At 36.9% G+C, this 17,607-nt stretch overlaps 1 protein-coding gene across 1 annotated transcript in view; it reads right to left on the bottom strand.

Moving 5' to 3' along the window:
- LOC102005703 (double-strand break repair protein MRE11A-like) overlaps window positions 1-17,607 on the bottom strand; it is a gene marked incomplete at its 5' end in the record, with an annotated part of 66,603 nt that overhangs the window by 10,087 nt on the left and 38,909 nt on the right. Inside the window, 4 exon segments of the mRNA XM_013512034.1 lie at window positions 1,460-1,573; window positions 2,681-2,739; window positions 9,691-9,773; window positions 10,722-10,865. Of these exon segments, the coding sequence (XP_013367488.1) occupies window positions 1,520-1,573; window positions 2,681-2,739; window positions 9,691-9,773; window positions 10,722-10,865 (340 nt within the window). The 3' untranslated portion in view covers window positions 1,460-1,519.

Genomic DNA, 17,607 nt, shown 5'->3' with positions numbered 1-17,607 from the left:
CCACTTTGTTTGTAACTCTGTATTGTCTGTACTGTTCTTTTGCTATTTTTTAACAGGTTGTCTGTCTGTTAATGTTATCCTCCTTTTATTTAAAAAAAAGAAAAACAAAAAAAAAACCAAGAAACCGTCATTACTTAATTTGGGGTGTCAAGTATTTTGTCTCAGCAATGAGAGAAAAGTAACTAAGACATCCATTACTCGCTACATGGCTTTAAAGAAGTTACTTAAATTCTCTGTGCTTTAATTTCATCTGTAAAATGATAATTTTTTTAACATGTTCAGTGTATCAACATGCTTAAACACTTAAAACAGTGCCTAATATATTAAGCACCACACAGATTTTTACATATTAGTTTTTATTACATATTAAAATTTATTACCATTCCCCCAGTTCTGAAAATTGTGGCAACATTAAAATGTTTTTAATTCAAATCCGTTCTTTCTAGAACAGGATAAAATGACTTTAGGAAAGGGCCACCATTCTCCAGAGCTCCTTCTTCTACCACAGTCCACGTTCTAAAGGAACCATGACCACTCATAATTAAGGGTCTGCATCACAGGATTTCATACATAATTATATATTGGTTTAATCATACTTTAATGGTCCAATGGGTTCAACTCTTTCCATTACAATTTAAGCTGCGTGAAGGCAGTGACCATATTAAAACATTCATTATGTCTTCCATCAAATCTAATGTACTGCTTGTACATAAAGTATTTAAAAGGGGTATTGATTATTTTCTTAAGTAGATATTTTCATTAAATGAGCTTTAGCTAAGCAGTGTTGACTCAAAATGTTAGTACATAAAAGAAAACAGTAACACTGAGTCAGGTCAACCTTAACAGCATCAGGCAAGAAACAAAGAATCAGATTATGTAAGTACTCTGAAGGCAGAGTACGTGTGTATGACCCTCCTCATGGTGTTTAGCACAGCACCATGAGTAATTAAGTATATAAAATTTGATAATTAAAAAGGTGAAATCAAATTAGTAACAAAACACAAAATTATTTTCTATTCATTGAGGAAACTAAGTCACTGGTCAAGAAAATCACTGTGTAATAAATACAAAAAGAAATAAAAACCAAGTTATTTAAAATTCTCTCCCTAGTCCTAGGGCTTAAGCCAGGGCCTCACCAAGGTTAGGCACTCCACCATTGAGCTACAGCCCCAACACCTTTTTAAATGTTCAGACAGGGGTCCACTAAATTGCCCAAGCTGGCTTTGAACTTGTGATTCTCCTGAGTAGCTGGAATTTCAGGCAAATTTTAAGTTAATTAAATTTTCAATAAAAATGCTTGCAATAATGCTGCATCAGGTCTATGAACTAGGCTTTCATCTGTTTTTTCATTTCTCTATAAAACTTTAATATTGGAAAATAATTCAAAAAGCATGCTAAAAATGTATAATTATGAAATTCTGTATAATTTCAACCTTTTTTTTAAGGAAGTCTGACCTACCTTTGATCTGTCTTTGAAGTGGCAGGGAAAATGTCTTCTTCCTCATCTGATTCATCTACCTCAATTACCGAAGGGAAGGGAAGAATAACAATAGTTTTCTTGAGAATAAAACACCTATATAAAAAATCAATTACATAACTGAATTACAATGTAGCTTTTTTTCCACATATAAAAAAGGCACAGAAAGAGCCAGGAACCACAGAAGCAGCAATTATTAATACAAAAGCCCATGTGACCTTCCTCGATGTCCCTCTCCATTCATAAATGATGGACTGTGGGTCTTTCTCTCCTGGCCATCTCAGAAGTCTGGACCCTAAAAAACACTTAGATTGGTGAGTGACTCACATAGCGTTGAGTACAGCTATATCCTGTGATTTTCATTTTGGGTTTTGATGAGGAATTAAATCTTTCAGTATTCTGAAGGTGTAAGGTATTAGACCATGTGGGAAGCACTAGATAGCTTTCCGTCACCTTTAGCCCTCTTAAGTACCATTTGTAGGTGTTAAGATTGAATAAAGACATTTCTGATTTCTCATTCCATCATGCAAATACTAACAATTCCTCTACAGTTTGTTATGTTGACTCCTGACACACACAGGAGCTTAGTCTTTATTTGACGTGCAAATGAGGAGGAAGCCAAGGATAGTACCTAAGGCCAAGGATGCAGCTAAACATCCTGCAACATATCAGGCATTCCTTCACAAAAAGGAATCATCTGATCTGCAATGTTAACAGGCTTGCTACTGAGAAACTCTGATATGGGAGGAAGAGTACTGGTTTCGAGTTAAGACACACAGAGTTTGAAAGTGAGGGAACAGAAGTTAAGGCCCTACCAGACTCTTCTGAAGTCTGAGGAACAACAGAAGGCTCATGCTAAGTCTAGAGCAGAATGCAAAGATCCTTCAACCACTTATTCTGTCTGGAGTCTACTGATACAGCCTTCAATATTAGTATTCCATGCTACTTTGGGTTCAGCATTGTTATCCTTAAAAATGTTACTGTATGTAAATACTTAACAGGTTTCTAAAAGTTTGGACCATTACTTATTAGAAAAAGAAAAATAAGAAAAATAACTCCTAGACTCCCTTACAGTAGATAACTGGAATCAGCTTTAATGTTACATACATTTTCCTCTTTTACTTACTTTGTAAGTAAAACAGTTCACAATTCATAAGGAAAGAAACAAAGATTATTAAAACAGAACCTATAAAATTTTCTTACCTCTGAATAATTCTTAGTAGCAACATTGCAGGAGGGCTGCTGTCTTGAAGACTTAAAAGCTAGAATATAAAACATGAAATATCTATTACATAATTCTTAAAATAGCAAAATCTGTACATTTCTTTAGCTGTAGGTTTTTCAACTCCTGCGTGCAAAAATCCATGATCATCAATTATAAAACCATGTACATTTTTTAAAATCAGAAGGGATATGGAATTATATGTTCAATGTCTAGCTGTCTCATGCTTTCCTAGTTTATTCAAATATAGTACCAAGTAGTATTTATAAATAGACCCACACTTAAAATGCTCTATTATAAAATACCCTAAGGATAAAATGTAATCACCCAGCCAACTGAACCACAAGTTCAATGAAAGTAAAGTGCCTAATCCCTTTCTTTTTTTGTAATTAATGACAGATTTTCTGCAGCTACTCATTGAAGCTTTCTCATTCTTTTCTACTTTGGCAGCCAATATTCAGTCCCTAAAGAATATACCAGGGGTAATTCTACACAATAACCTATCTTTTACTACACGATAAAACTTCCCTTTGAATCCTTATGTTTTTTGCTTTGGAAACTTGAAGTTTAGCTAACTCTTTACCTTTTCCCTTATTTTTTCCTGTGATCAAAACCTAAATTTTAAATACTTTATTGAATTTATTTTTTTTATAAGCCTTGCCAGTTTGCTAATATTAAATGTATCTCCCCAAGACAACCCCAACCTGAACAGGGCAAAGAAGGGAAGGGGAATAGAAAAACCAAACAGCTAAAGAATCCCTCTCCTAGCCAGCAAACCTTAGGAATCATTCTACCTCACCTACATTAATTATTTCCTCATGTTTTCTGTTTCAGTTTCTATCCTAATCTTGTAATGTCTGTCTAAGAGAAGACATGAAAGGCAAAAGTAAAGTTTTCATCTGCTTTCTCAATTACTGGTCTCACATCCTACTTTACTAAAAAGGCTAGACTGGGCTAATGAACAGAAAAGCTAGTGATCATGAGACTGTCAAAGATTATTTTTGCTCCATACTTATTCACTGTTTGCTCAACTCTGCAATCCTTGAAAACAGGAAACCTTTCTTTCAATCTCCAGTGGATAGTAAAAGATTAATGAATTTTTAAAAAAACTTTGTGAAATAAATTATGAAACAACTTTATCAGGAAAATAAGCACTATGTTTTCTCAAGGAGGTAATATGGTGGCTAAGAGATCTGGTTTTGGATTTACTGATTTTCTTCCTAGTTAGGTGACTATGGCCAAATTCCTTACCTTCTTTAAATCTCAATTATCTCACCTGTAAAATAGCATTAGCATTTCAGACAGACAATGTGGAAAGGACAAAGAGGTATTTAATGCAAATTGCTCTGGCAAGTGCCCACCAGGCAGCAGGCATCACATACGGCAGCTGTTAGTGCAGGAAATGTAGCAGCCGCAGTGGAGCTCTCATGGTGGAAAATTACACATAAGAGCAGGGGGCACAGAGGTGTCTTTCATTTGCTCAGTTGCCATCCTCTGCACACTAACGTCAATGGAAAAATCTGGGCTGTCAATTTTTATTTACAACTGCTGCTGGCTAAAAGTGTAATTTCCACCTTTCTCAACAAAATTTCAGTTGGACAATAAGTCTCCATATTCCATCAAGGTTGTTATAACACAATTTGGCCTTTATTTATCTCTTCATGTTTCCATTTATAAGGAGTATCTAAAAGTTATAACTTGAAGGTTGCTTTTGTTCCAGTATAATGACAAATACCCCAGGTGTATTTTGTTAGATTTAAAAAACACCAAATCGATAAAAATGTTTCATGGTAGTTTTTTCAAGGCCCATATTGGAAGTAATCAGTTAAATTAGCAAAACCCTTAGATCAAATCAGTTAGATGAAGACAAATTTAGACCAATGATGTACATGTAATATGTGTAATAACAGCATGTGAGGAACCACCTGGAGCCTGAAACTGTGGGAAGATCAGATTTTATTCCCCTACTTACAGGCAGGCTGACATCGGAGGGAGTATCAGCAAATATCTAAGTGGAGGGGTCTGTACATATATAGGTTTTAAGGTTGGGGGTGCAATTTTAAGGAATCTCAAGAAATCTGGGTAAAATGTCTGAGTTTAAGGCTGTAGCGGCAATTAGCACAAGTTGGTACACAGAGCTGGCATTAGGGGACTTCAGGGTGACCTTAGCTTCACATTTAATTTTTTATTGCCCTTGCTTCTTGTTTACCAGGGTTAGCTATTGCCAGTAATGCAGAGTCTACCGTTTTCACCAGGCAGCTCGATGCCTCTCTCAGGCCAGTCCTGACAATATGTAATGCTCGTCTTGGGCATGGAATATAGCTTTAGAGGTAGAGCTCGCCAAGCATGTGTGAGGGCCTGGGTTCAATCTCCACATCACCAAACAAAGCAAGTATATATTTAAATATGCTTCACAAATTTATTATAAAACCGCCACTAGCACAACAGCAGGAACCACCTACTGAGCTTTTACTAGTTACTATTTAAGGTACTATGTATACTTAAGTTTACTTAAAATAATTTTACCTTGAACTAGTACCACATTGTTAATTTCATATTGAGAGATCTGAGGCTTACTGAATAACCACAATTTACTCTTATTGAAGTCCTAACATGTACTGATTCTGTACCAGGTTTAACTCCCATGCATTTTCTTAGCAATCCTTAACACAACCCAAGGAGGTAGAAGCAACCATTACCCCATCTCAGATGATGATACTGAAAGTCATGAAAGATGGAAAACTTAAGTAATCTGCTGATGGATACACAGCTAGTCAATTGAGGAGTTAGGATTCAAACAAAGTTCTTTCTTGACTTTACAACCACTCTCTTAAACCTTTATGCTATATAATCTCCAAATGATTTTCATCTGGTCATTCTCAGGCATTGAATGAGCACTTACTGGCACTGTGCCAGGCACAGGGGAAACAGTGATGAACCTGAATGACTCAATCCCTGTCTTCACAGCACTGACCACATGAGGGCACCAGACTAGACCAAACCCAACCTACTCCAGAACCCGGGCTTTGATCACAATGTTACGCTGCACAGGGCACCACAGTAAGGTTTTAAGCTAGGATATAATTCAAAATATCTGAAGCTTCGTATTAATTTGGTTTACTGACGTAGCCTCCTCTGCAGATGAATATTCTTACTGAAAAAACTCAAGTAAGGCTAATTTGTAAAGCACAATAACTGGTTTCTGGTATTTCTACACAAAAGGCAGCTTTAGTTCACACCACTGGTTAACAGCAGCAGTTATTAAGGATGCTTTTGAAAGCATCACTGCATAGTGGTTCTAAAAAGAACTGACATTGGAAAGTAAAGTATGTTTTCTAAGCCCCTATGATGCAGAGTCCTCCATACAAAAGGAAGCAGCCACATGTGAGTTTCAATTTATAAGCAAGGATAAGATAAATAAATAAGATTCAATGAACTGTTCATTGTAGGCTAAGTTATTCAGACAGATCCTTCTGCTGAAAACAACCCACGCTGCTATTTCAAATATTAAGAAAAAAAATTTCCCAATGGCATTTGAAGAGCTCATCATATAACAAGGAATTATTGTGCCAAAGATGAAGAAAAGTTAGAAGCCAGAAAAGCAAGCAGTCCCTTTCCCTGAGGACACCTGTTGTTCAAGGAAAATGTTAACACTGACTTAGAGGAGAAGGGAGGGAGCTGTCTGCCCAAGGTGGAAGCCCCACCCATATCCTCCCTACCATAGTGGAGACCCTCAAGTAGAGACAGACAAGATTTCACAAGCACGGGTTACCAGACTGGCTTAGATAACCCTCTGATTATCCTACATCTAGTTTAAAGTGATTTAAGACTTGAGGTGCCCTAGAAGCCTCAAACTCAGCTTCACCCAGTATCTCAAGATTATTCCTATAAGTTTCTAAAAAGAATAAATAGCAAAGCATGCAAGAAAGTAAGTCAGGACAAATGAAAATCAACAGAAACAGAAATCAGAAACAGAGTAAAGAGGCTAAAGACATCCCAACATTAGGTTATTAGGCACAAAACATGAAATAAGCAACTTTACTTTGCACATACAAAAAATTAAAGATGGGCCAAAAACATCACCAGGAAAAGTTTTAAAAACTATTAGAAATAAAAGATTGCTGGGTGTGGTGGCACATGCCTGCAATCCCAGCACTCAGAAGGCTAAGGCAGCTGGATTACAGAGAGTTCAGGGCCAACTTGAACTATACAGTTAGTTCAAGGCTGGAATGCAAGACCCTCTCTCAAACTACGCTCTGCAAAAAAAAAAAAAAATTTAAATATTCAAAGGATTGTTTTTAGAATAGATGAATTAGAACATTGATCAGGTATAATTATTCAGAATGTAGCACAGGAAGAGAAAACAAGGTATGAGAGAAATTGAGTCCTGGAAGATAAAATAAAAAGATCTTATATTAATTTAATCAAACACCCAGAGGGAAGGTAAAGGAGAGGTTATATCTGAAGGGACAATAATGAAGAATGTTCTGCAAATAATAAAAGACACACTGATTTATCAAGTCCAATAAATCCTACAAAGGTTTAAGAAAAAGAATTATTCCATATTTAGATTCATGGTAGCAAAACTATAAAACACCCAAGACAGCAAACTGAGGAGAAATAGATTACTTAAGAAAAGCTACAAGCTTAACTAATAGTTGATGTCTAAACAACAGTGGAAACAACAAGATTCATTTTAAGTGATTAATTCTACCCTTTGGTGTCAAGGAATATGTCACAGAAAACAAACCAGGAGGAGGAAAGGCATGTGAGCTAAGGTAAACACAGGCATCAGGCCAGAGATTTAGCTCAGTGGCATAGCACCTGCCTGACAAGCATGAGGTCCTGAGTTCAAGTCCTGGTACCAAAAAGAAAAGTAACACAGGTATCTACAACCTATAACACCATCACTTGTCACTTGCACGTCAACCAACTTTTAGTGGTTAACATGGAATTATCATATATTTTACTCACTTACTATGTTCCTCTTTTTCTCACTCCCCCCGCCCCCCCCCGTACCAGGAATCGAACTCACGACCTTGCACTCGCTGGGCAGGTGCTGTGCCACTGAGCTAAATCCTCAGCCCCTTTTCTCACTTTTTTATAGCAACATTTCATATTCCTACTACAGTATTTGCCAAGCTTTTTGTTCCATTTATTTTCTTAGAATCAAGTACAGAATCTACTACCATTTCCAATTTACATGTAAAACAAGTTAGGACAGTAAGTGGTTTGTCTAAAACTATGTTTTTTCCATGTTGAACTTTGAGTTGAACTCAGGCTGGATCCTTTACAATATACCATGTTGCCCTTTCTCTCTTTTTCTGCCCTTCTTTACTTTTGTGTTCCATCTGCCAGGAATGAAATCTTTTTTAAATGTTCCTCTCTAAATAGTAACAAAAACAGGTTTCTGAAGTCAAAAGGTCTTAAGGGGTTTTCTGAAGCAATGAATAATATTCGAGTTAAAAGACAGCAATAAAGTTTCTGGTAAGAAGGTGCTTTATGACCCTTAAATGATTTGATGTTTGTGTGCTTTCTCTAACGTCAGGTGTCATTCAAGAACGGTCAAACACTTCCCTTTAAGGGAGTGACAACACTTCCTTCTAAAGCAAATTATTGCATTTTTATATTAATTAGGGATTCCGCTACTAAGAACCAGTAACTAGGTTTCTAATCTTACCCTGCTCTGAAAACTACAAGGGATGATCAAAATATATGGTGAATGTTAAAAATTTTTAAAATAAACATATTACAATGAAAGGCACACTGCAATTAATTCCCTTAAAATACTCCCCATACACTCATACACACTCTACCCCACCATTCTTGCCCCTTTCTGAAACAGTTCTGGAAGTCCTCTGAGTGTCTTTACAATATATAATCAAAAATACAGTGAGTGCTGCTGCCAAATGTCATACATTGGGAAGGCAAACTCATAAAACATTATGATGTATCCCTGCCAACCTTATTTAGTGGGTCTGGTACCATCTGACTCTGGCTGTTCCCTAAAGTCAAAATGACCATGAAAGATAGGCATTTTGAATCAATTTAGGACATCAAGGTAGCTAAAGAGCACAACTAAAGATACCAAAGAGGACTTTCAGAGCTGCTCCAGAAAGTGGCAAAAATAGTAGAATGTGCATTGAAAGTGAAGGGGAGGGGCTGGGGATTTAGCTCAGTGGTACAGCGCCTGCCTGGCAAGCGCAAGGTCGTGAGTTCAATTCCCGGTACTGAAAAAAACCCAAAAACAAAAACAAACAAACAAAAAAACACCAGAAAGTAAAGGAGAGTATTTTAAGGTGGACTAATGGCAATGCCTTTTATTATAATATTGTTTTAAACTTAAACATTCATGTATTTTTTAGACCATACCTCATAGTACCATGTTCTGGAGTCCAGGAAATATGGGATCAATTCAAGTGCTACTACTGATAGTCATGAGACCATGGGTGAGTTTCCCATTTTTTCAAGGCCTCAATTCCTGTTTCTGTAAAACACAGATAATATAAATACCTACTGCACAGAGCTGTGGAGAGGTATTTCATAAATATTAGATATTATCGATGTTATTAGTGGTTTTATCTACCAGGACAAACTGGCTTAGCTCAATTCCCTTATCCATAAAATGAGTGCATAAGCAAAGTTGTTCTTAAGTCTTCCAAGTTTATCTTATCAGATACTTAACTTAAATCAGTGATTTGGGCATTCCCATCCACCTCCATTAGATCTCACTGCTTCATTTTTCTATAGTCATTATCCCTGTGTCACAAGTAAAAGGAACTACATTTGTTTTAAAAAAACCCATTAAAGCTTACTAACTCTTGAATAGTTCTGATCTGTGACAAAAATCTTATAATGCATCCCATGATCTTAACTGTTAAGACCACAATGACTACAACACAAATAAATGTGCGGTATAAATGGAAATTTCTTCAGTCTTCCTATGTCAGAATTTATAACACCTAGATAATCATTTATAGCTTGTACTCACCATCTAAGATAGACGTATTTCTGCATGTTGACACAGTGGTCCTTGAGCCCTGCTTCGAGTAGAAATATTCAGACCAGTGCCCGCTAGTAGAAAAATGGGCAGTTAATATACAATCACACAAAAGTTATGGTCTTTTTTACATAGCACCTAAACGAGAGCTAGATAAAGTTATATCAAAAGAGTTTGTAAAAAGGCCAAGGTATTTATAATAAGAACATCTACAGTCTGGTAAATTTGCAGAGACTGTTCTTTTAGGCTACATCTGGTTCACATTTGTCTAATTAAAATTTAAGGAAAAATTGTATCAATGTAAGGATAATGAAAATAATCATCATTATAAAATGGAAACTTCTTTCCCTGGAGACTTTAAATTAAAAACCTATTCATTTTACTAGCTTAAAATTCATATGGATAATTATTCAATGAAAATAAAAATCTATAATCTACATCAGAAGTGACTGTATGACCATTTTCTATTATTCATCAAATTAAATACAGTGATGACGATTAATGCTAATGACCGCCTTTACAAATGAAATTGTTTTGAGGGACTTTTCCTTTTTAAGTAACTTTTATGGAGACCATTTTATAAGCATGTATTTTATCTTATGACAGTAACAAAAGTCATTTTTATGATCTGGACAGGATATTACCCCGACATTTTCTTTAACAATTTACATATCTATTATTACTTAACACATGTGAAAGTGCAACAATAAAGTACCCAAAATGTACTATAAGAGAAATGCAAAGAAGTATTTAAAAATATGGGTTTGGAACAATTAAAACCCTGTGTTGCAAGTGGCCATTCAAAATTCTTTTAAGTCAAAGGTACATGTTAGAACTGTATTAAAGACCTTGTGCAAATAAATTTTTTAAAAATTGTACCTTAGAAACCTAACTTCATAGCTGAATTCTGATTACGAGACACAATCCTTCAAAAAAACAAAACAAAACAAAAGGACACAACCCTCAATTTCCAACTCAGCTTTCAAGTGGTAAGTGTGCAAAAGACAGTACACAGCGCTGACCTCTGCTTCTCTGAGATCCTCCTTGGGGGGCCAAGCTCTGCCCTCGACCTCGGCCTCGCCCTCTGCTTGGGTGCTGCCAAGATGCTGTCATCAGAGTCATCTGCCATCTGTTCAGCAAGATCCATACTCATGAGGTCATTAGCACTGAAGGCAGAAGCAGAGTCCTTCAACTGGGATCTGAGTGCTCGGGCTCTACTCATGGCCTGGACATGAGGTTTGCGGTAAAGTACTCAGTAGTGGATAGTGCAACACCTTAACAACAGTCAATTTAGCCATTCAGATGAACATTTAACATTGTCAATGCATCTACATCATTATTTCTCACTAATCATGCCATAAAAATATAAAGGAGAACTACCCTACCAATCAGATTCAATACTTATGTGTCAGATCAATCTACAATACTACCTATAAAACAACAACTTTTAAGGAGGTTTATGAACAAAACTGAATTTGACAGAATAAAAAACTCAGAACTGGTGGAAAAATTGACAAGCATCCTTACTTCAGTACCACACTTGTAAGACATTATTTGAGCTACTTTTTAAAATGGGACCTTAATAAACAAGGAAAGCTTAGAAACAACAGCTGTTATCTCTGGGTGGTGAAATTTTAAGGTATTTTTGTTTCCTTTCTTAGTCTTGAATGTTAGAAATTTTATGTAGTGTGCCTTTTAAAAATACTTTTATAAAGTTAGAAAAAAACATCAATCATCTCTTAAATATATATACTTATATAAAAAGAACTGAAGGCCTGAGAAACAAGTAACTCTTGGGACTAAGAATACCCTCTGCGACAGCGGGGCCAGCGAGAGGAAAGTGAATCCATGCTCTGTGCTTCCTGCACTGTCTTGGGGACCGCGGGGTCTTTGAAAGGAGAGTAAGGACACACGCTTTTGTCCAGTAGACTGACAGGAATCCCAAGACCTGAGACCCAGGACAACAGCTGGGTCCCAGGTGCACAGGTGCACACACGCCTTTAGAGGGCAGAGTAATTGGTGAGACCAGCAGCAAGGAATAGTGTGACACAGCAGCGAGGAGCCAGCTGTTGGACTATGAGAACTCCAACAGCAGAAGTTCAAGGCCAGGCCCACATCCAGAGGCCAAGGTCAGCTCCACATTCAACACATTTCTGGGATTAAATATGGACACTATCACAGAACTATAAACACTAGAGGTATTTTACTACTTTCATTCTCCCTCATTTGTCTGATTGGATATCCCTCTCCTGTCTGATTTGATGTCATCTTTTTCCTTCTGTATTTAGTAGTTATTTTTGTATTTGGGTTTTTTTTCCTTTTTTCTCTCCTCTCCTTTTTCTTTCTTTCTTCTCTCCTATTCATTTTCATTCTCTTTCTCTTTTTCTCTTGTTTTTTCAATGTTTAGATTTCTTACCTTTTTTCATTCTCTTCTATACACCCACCTTCTCTCTATCCTCAACTACTTCTTGAATTTAAATTTTCAAGTGAGGAAACATCCTCTCTACCCTTTCTGACTACTTTGAATTCAATTTTATTCTTTCCCTCCTGTGTCCTCCAGTTTCCCAAAACTTGGGTGATCATCCCTTAACCTGCAGTGCTAACTCTACTTAACTTCACACATCACTTTAGCCCATCCCCCTAACCATCTTAACCCCACTGCTCCTGACAGAAGGGTAAAATCACCCGACTAAGGGGAAAATCACTGCATACAAGTGCACAGAATAAGCTTGATTTTGTTACATAATTAAGAGTTTACTTACGTGGTCAGAGGTAACAGGTTAATGGTTACCATAGTTTATCAGTAAAGTTGTACTTGAAACTGTTCTCATTACTAACTGTACTACTTTAGCCAGGATGTCATACATGTTATGAAGTTTTTCTCCCCTGTATGATAATACTCTGTATGAGGTCATAATCACCACCACAGTCCAATATCAAAGGAATGGGAGCTGAGCAAAATAGTAATCTTGCATCCTTTACAAATTGGGAAGCTAGGGCTTTGGGATAGCTATAAGAAACCTACATCTAGAAGACATCCATAAGGAACAGACATCCTGTAGGGAAACCTAAATACTAGCGATAAAGCTATATATCAGAAGAAACTGGCAAATATCAACACAGAAAACAAATAAAAAAAAAGAAAATAGAAAATGAGAAGAGTCAGAAGCAAAAGGCAACCCCAGACACCCAGCCCACCCAGGACAAGCCCAGAACTCAAGGAGATAGATGAGATTGGAAATCAAACACTGGAACTTTCTGAAATGAGAGCAGCAGAAATGAAAAGAGAAGTGGAGAAGGCTATGGAGAAAATAATCTCTCAGGTACAAAAACAAATGATGCTTAAAATGAAAGCTATTAGAGAAGACACAGATAAAAGAATAGATGAGCTTAGAAAAATGATAGAAACAAAAAATAACCAGCATAGGAAAAGGAATGGAATCCATGAAACAGATCTAAACAGAAATGCAAACAATAAAAAGCTCCACTGAAAGTATATGTAACAGGTTGAACAAAGAGGAGGACAGGATTTCAGATCTTGAAGACAGAAGAACAGTTTGTGATAATGAAAGGAAAGATATCTTAAAATTATCAAGAGACCATGAAAAATCAGTCCAACAGCTACAAGACGAAGCAAAGAAAAATAACATGAGATTGACTGGGGTCAATGAGAAAGTTGGAGCCAGCACAAATGACATTAAAAAACTCTTCACAGAAATAATGGCAGAAAACTTCCCAAGCATGGATAAAAAATTTGACATATAAATAAAGGAAGCCTTTAGAACTCCAAACATTCTTGATGAAAATAAAACTACATCAAGACATGTAATAATCAAGGTTTCAGAAATTCAGCATAGGAAGAGAATATTAAAAGCTGTTAAAGAAAAGAAACACAACACCTATACAGGAAAGCCAACAAAATCACAGTAGATGAGTCTCTGCCCTCTGTGCACTGAGTGCAGTCAGGAGATCCTCACTCAGAAGGCCTGCAAACTGCTATCACCAGGGTTGGCTTGTGGGCCTTCCCTGTGCATGCCCTGCCCACCAAGGGAGGTACTAGAGCAGGGGCTCCACGAGCTGCTGGCTTCAGATCTGGGCTTTACTTGCACACTGACCTCCTGGAGGTCATAGGCACAGGCGGTCTGTGATCACTGCCAGTGCAGCCCGTGTGTACCTCCTGTGTGTGTCCTGAGCTGCCTGGAGACAGAATCAGGTGGTCCAAAAAATGCTGATCCTGCAGTTCATGTCCGGGTTTTGACTGTACCATGAACTGCCTGGGGACACAGGACCAGTGGTCTGGGATTGTGCCACCAGTGCAACCCAATGACCGGTCATACACATGCCCTGAGCTGTGAGGGGATGCTGCATCAGATGATCTGCCATCAGCTGACATCATGGTTTGTGTCTGAGACCTGGGAGCACTAGATACACTAGATACTTCACGATCTGCCAGAAAACCCCGGACTGAGCAGTGCATCTCAGCGGACACTGAAGGGCAATCCTGACTACCAGGAAAACTAGGGATATTAGTGACCTTTGCTCAGCTGCTAGGGAAGAGGGAGACTGAGTGTTCTGCATCAAGTATCAAACATGACAAGATGAAGCACTAAAACACAATCTCAGAACTCCACCCAAATCAGAACAAGTCAAGGAGACATCGACATAGGAGAACTTGGTAAACACACCTAAAAAAGCTGAAATGATTGCAATGGAAGAAAAGAAACAACTCCATCAGACCACAGAAGAGATCAGGTTGGAAATAATCTCTCAGGCAAAAAATGAAATGACAATAATTATGAAAGAACTGCTCAGCATATCTAAAGAAGAAACATATTTAAAAAAATAGATGAACATAGGCAACGGATAGAAACATTAAATGAAAAATATAGGAGTGAATTAGAATGCATGAACCACATTCGAAGAGACATCCAGGAAATCAAAGCTTCCACTGAAAGCTGCCAAAATCCCTTGAATGAAATTGAAGATAGAATTTCAGATTTTGAAGACAACATGGCAGCTAGTAATTGTGAAGTAAAGGATCTCTTGAAATCAACAAGGAACCAGGAAAAATCAATTCAATAGCTGCAAGATGAGGCAAAGAGGAATAATGTACAACTGATAGCAGTCAATGAAACAGCAAGAGGAAACACAAATGACATAAAAAGCATATTTGCAGAAATAATACAAGAAAATTTCCCAAACATGGAAAGCGAACCTGATATATAGCTAAATGAGGCATACAGAACTCCAACCAACCACAACCAAAATAAAACCACACGCAGACATACAATAGTCAGGTTCCCAGGTTTCCAGCAAAAGAACAGAATATTAAAAGCTGCTAGACAAAAGAAACAGACTACCTATGAAGGAAAGCCAGTCAGAATCATGGCAGACTTCTCAACAGAAACCATCTAATCAAGAAGAGCTTGGAGTGAAGTATTACAGGTCCTAAGACAAAACAGCCTGCAACCAAGACTGATGTACCCTGCCAAACTCTCCCTCAAATTCAAAGGAGAAAAAAAAAATATTTCCACCAGAATGAAGACCTTTATGAGTGCCAAACCACTGTTGTAAAGAGTACTAAAAGATATTCTAGACAGAGAAAAAAATGACCTGAATTTAAAGAAAAACATACTCAGCTATAAAGAAAGATAAAACCAAGGCCTTTATAGGTAAATGGTCACAACTAGACACCATATTCAAAAGTGAAATAAATCAGACCTGCTGTGCAGGCACCGCATTGTCTCACTCGTGTAAAACCTGAAAGAGTTAATTTCAACTCAGAGGTATGATAGACATTGTGAAATGATAGGAAAACACTCAAGGGTAAAGGGCAACTGGTATGTGGGGAAAGTGAAGGGAAAGGAGAAATTTTGTATGTAGTTATACACAGGATGGTTAACATAGTTGTTCTCCTGTCTTCTATTTCTTTGCTGAAAGAAACTGTCAATGAGTCTCTTATTGATCAATACTACATGTCTCTATCTGTTTTCATGAGAAACCACTTTGAAGATATCAATATGTAGTACAACAAGCATTGCTAATTTCCTACCACTTTGTAACTCTGTATTGTCTGTATTGTTCTTTTGCTATTTTGTAAAAGGTTGTCTGTCTGTTAATGTTTTCCTCCTTTAATTTTAAATTAAAAAAAAAAAAATAGAAAGGAACCCTCAAGCAGAGCAAGCAATTAAACAGGTAGAAAAAGTAGGAAACCAACAGCAAGTAAATAAAATGACAATGATAAATCAACACATATCAGTTATAACCATAAATGTAAATGGCCTCAATTCACAAGTCGAAAGAAACAGACTGGCAGAGTGGATGAAGAAACAAAATCCAACCATATGCTGTATAGAGGAAACACATTTTACTCAAAAGGAAATCCATAGACTAAGTCAAAGGATGGAAAACAATCCCTCCATGCAATAGGAACCCAGAAAAAAGCAGGTGTAGCTACTCTGTTTGCGGACAATATAAACTTCAAACCAACAACCATCAAGAGAGATAAGGATGGCCGGCTGTGGTGGTGCGTTCCTGAAATCCCAGCACTCGGGAGGCTGAGGCAGGAGGATTGTTGTGAGTTCAAGACCAGCCTGGGCTGCAAAAGTGAGCTCAAGTCCAGGCTGAACTGCATAGCCAGACCCTGTCTCAAAAAGACCAAAAAAAAAAACAAAAAAAAGGAGATGAAGACGGTCACTACATACTTGTTAGGGGCAAACTGCAAGAGAATGAAATAAAAATCATAAATATGTATGCACCAAATATTGGAGCACTGAACAATATAAGACAATCCTTAACAAGCATGAAAAACAATATAATTAATAACACAATTGTAATAGGGGACCTCAACAACCCTTTGACCCAAAGAGATAGGTCAACTGCACCAAAAATCAGCAAAGAAGGAACAGATCTGAACCAAAGCTGTGAACAAATGGACTTAGTAGACCTTTAAAGAATATTTCACCCAACAACATCAGAATACACATTTTTCTCAGCTGCACATGGGTCTTTCTCTAAAAGAGACCACATTCTAGCCCATACAGCATACCTTCTGAAATGAGAAAGGATTGAAATTATCCCCTGCATATTATCTGACCACACTGCAATGAAATTGGAAATTAATGACAAAAGGAACTCCAAAAACTCCAGAAACACTTGGAAATTAAACAACAACCTCCTGAACAATCACTGGGTCTCAGAAGAAATTTAAAAATACCTACAAACAAATGAAAATGTCAATACAAGTTACCGGAATCTGTGGGATGCAATGAAAGCAGTTCTCAGAGGGAAATTTAGAGCAGTGAACTGATATATAAGGAAAACAGAAAGAGAACAAATACATAGCCTAATGGTGCACCTGAAACTTTTAGAAAAAGAAGAATAAGTCAAGCCCAAAGCCCAAAGAAGAGAGGAAATTATAAAGATCCACACAGAAATTTCTGCAATTGAGATGAAGAAAATCCTTCAAAAAATAAATGAATCAAAGAGTTGGTTCTTTGAAAGAATAAATAAAATTGATAAACCCCTAGACAATCTTATCAAAAAAGGAAGGAAAGAACTCAAATTCATGTAATAAGGAATGAAAAGGGTGAAATTATTAGTTTCTACAGAAATTGAGAAGATCATTAATACCTACTTTAAAAACCTTTACGCCCATAGGATAGAAAACTCACAAGAAATGGACAGATTCCTAGATATGCATGAATAATCAAAACTGAGTCAAGAAGAAATAAAAATCTTCCAACCCAATAAAACAACCCAATATTAATTAATGAGATTGAAAATGAGATTAAAAACTTACCGACACAGAAAAGCCCAGGCCCTGATGGATTCACAGTAGAATTTTACAAGAAATTCAGAGAAGATTTAATACCAACACTCTTCGAACTCTTCAATGAAATTGAAAAG

Source organism: Chinchilla lanigera, unplaced genomic scaffold, assembly GCF_000276665.1.
Source record: "Chinchilla lanigera isolate Chin_1 unplaced genomic scaffold, ChiLan1.0 scaffold00013, whole genome shotgun sequence".
NCBI classification, from domain to species: domain Eukaryota; kingdom Metazoa; phylum Chordata; class Mammalia; order Rodentia; family Chinchillidae; genus Chinchilla; species Chinchilla lanigera.
This window is presented reverse-complemented; position numbering and strand designations above follow the sequence as displayed.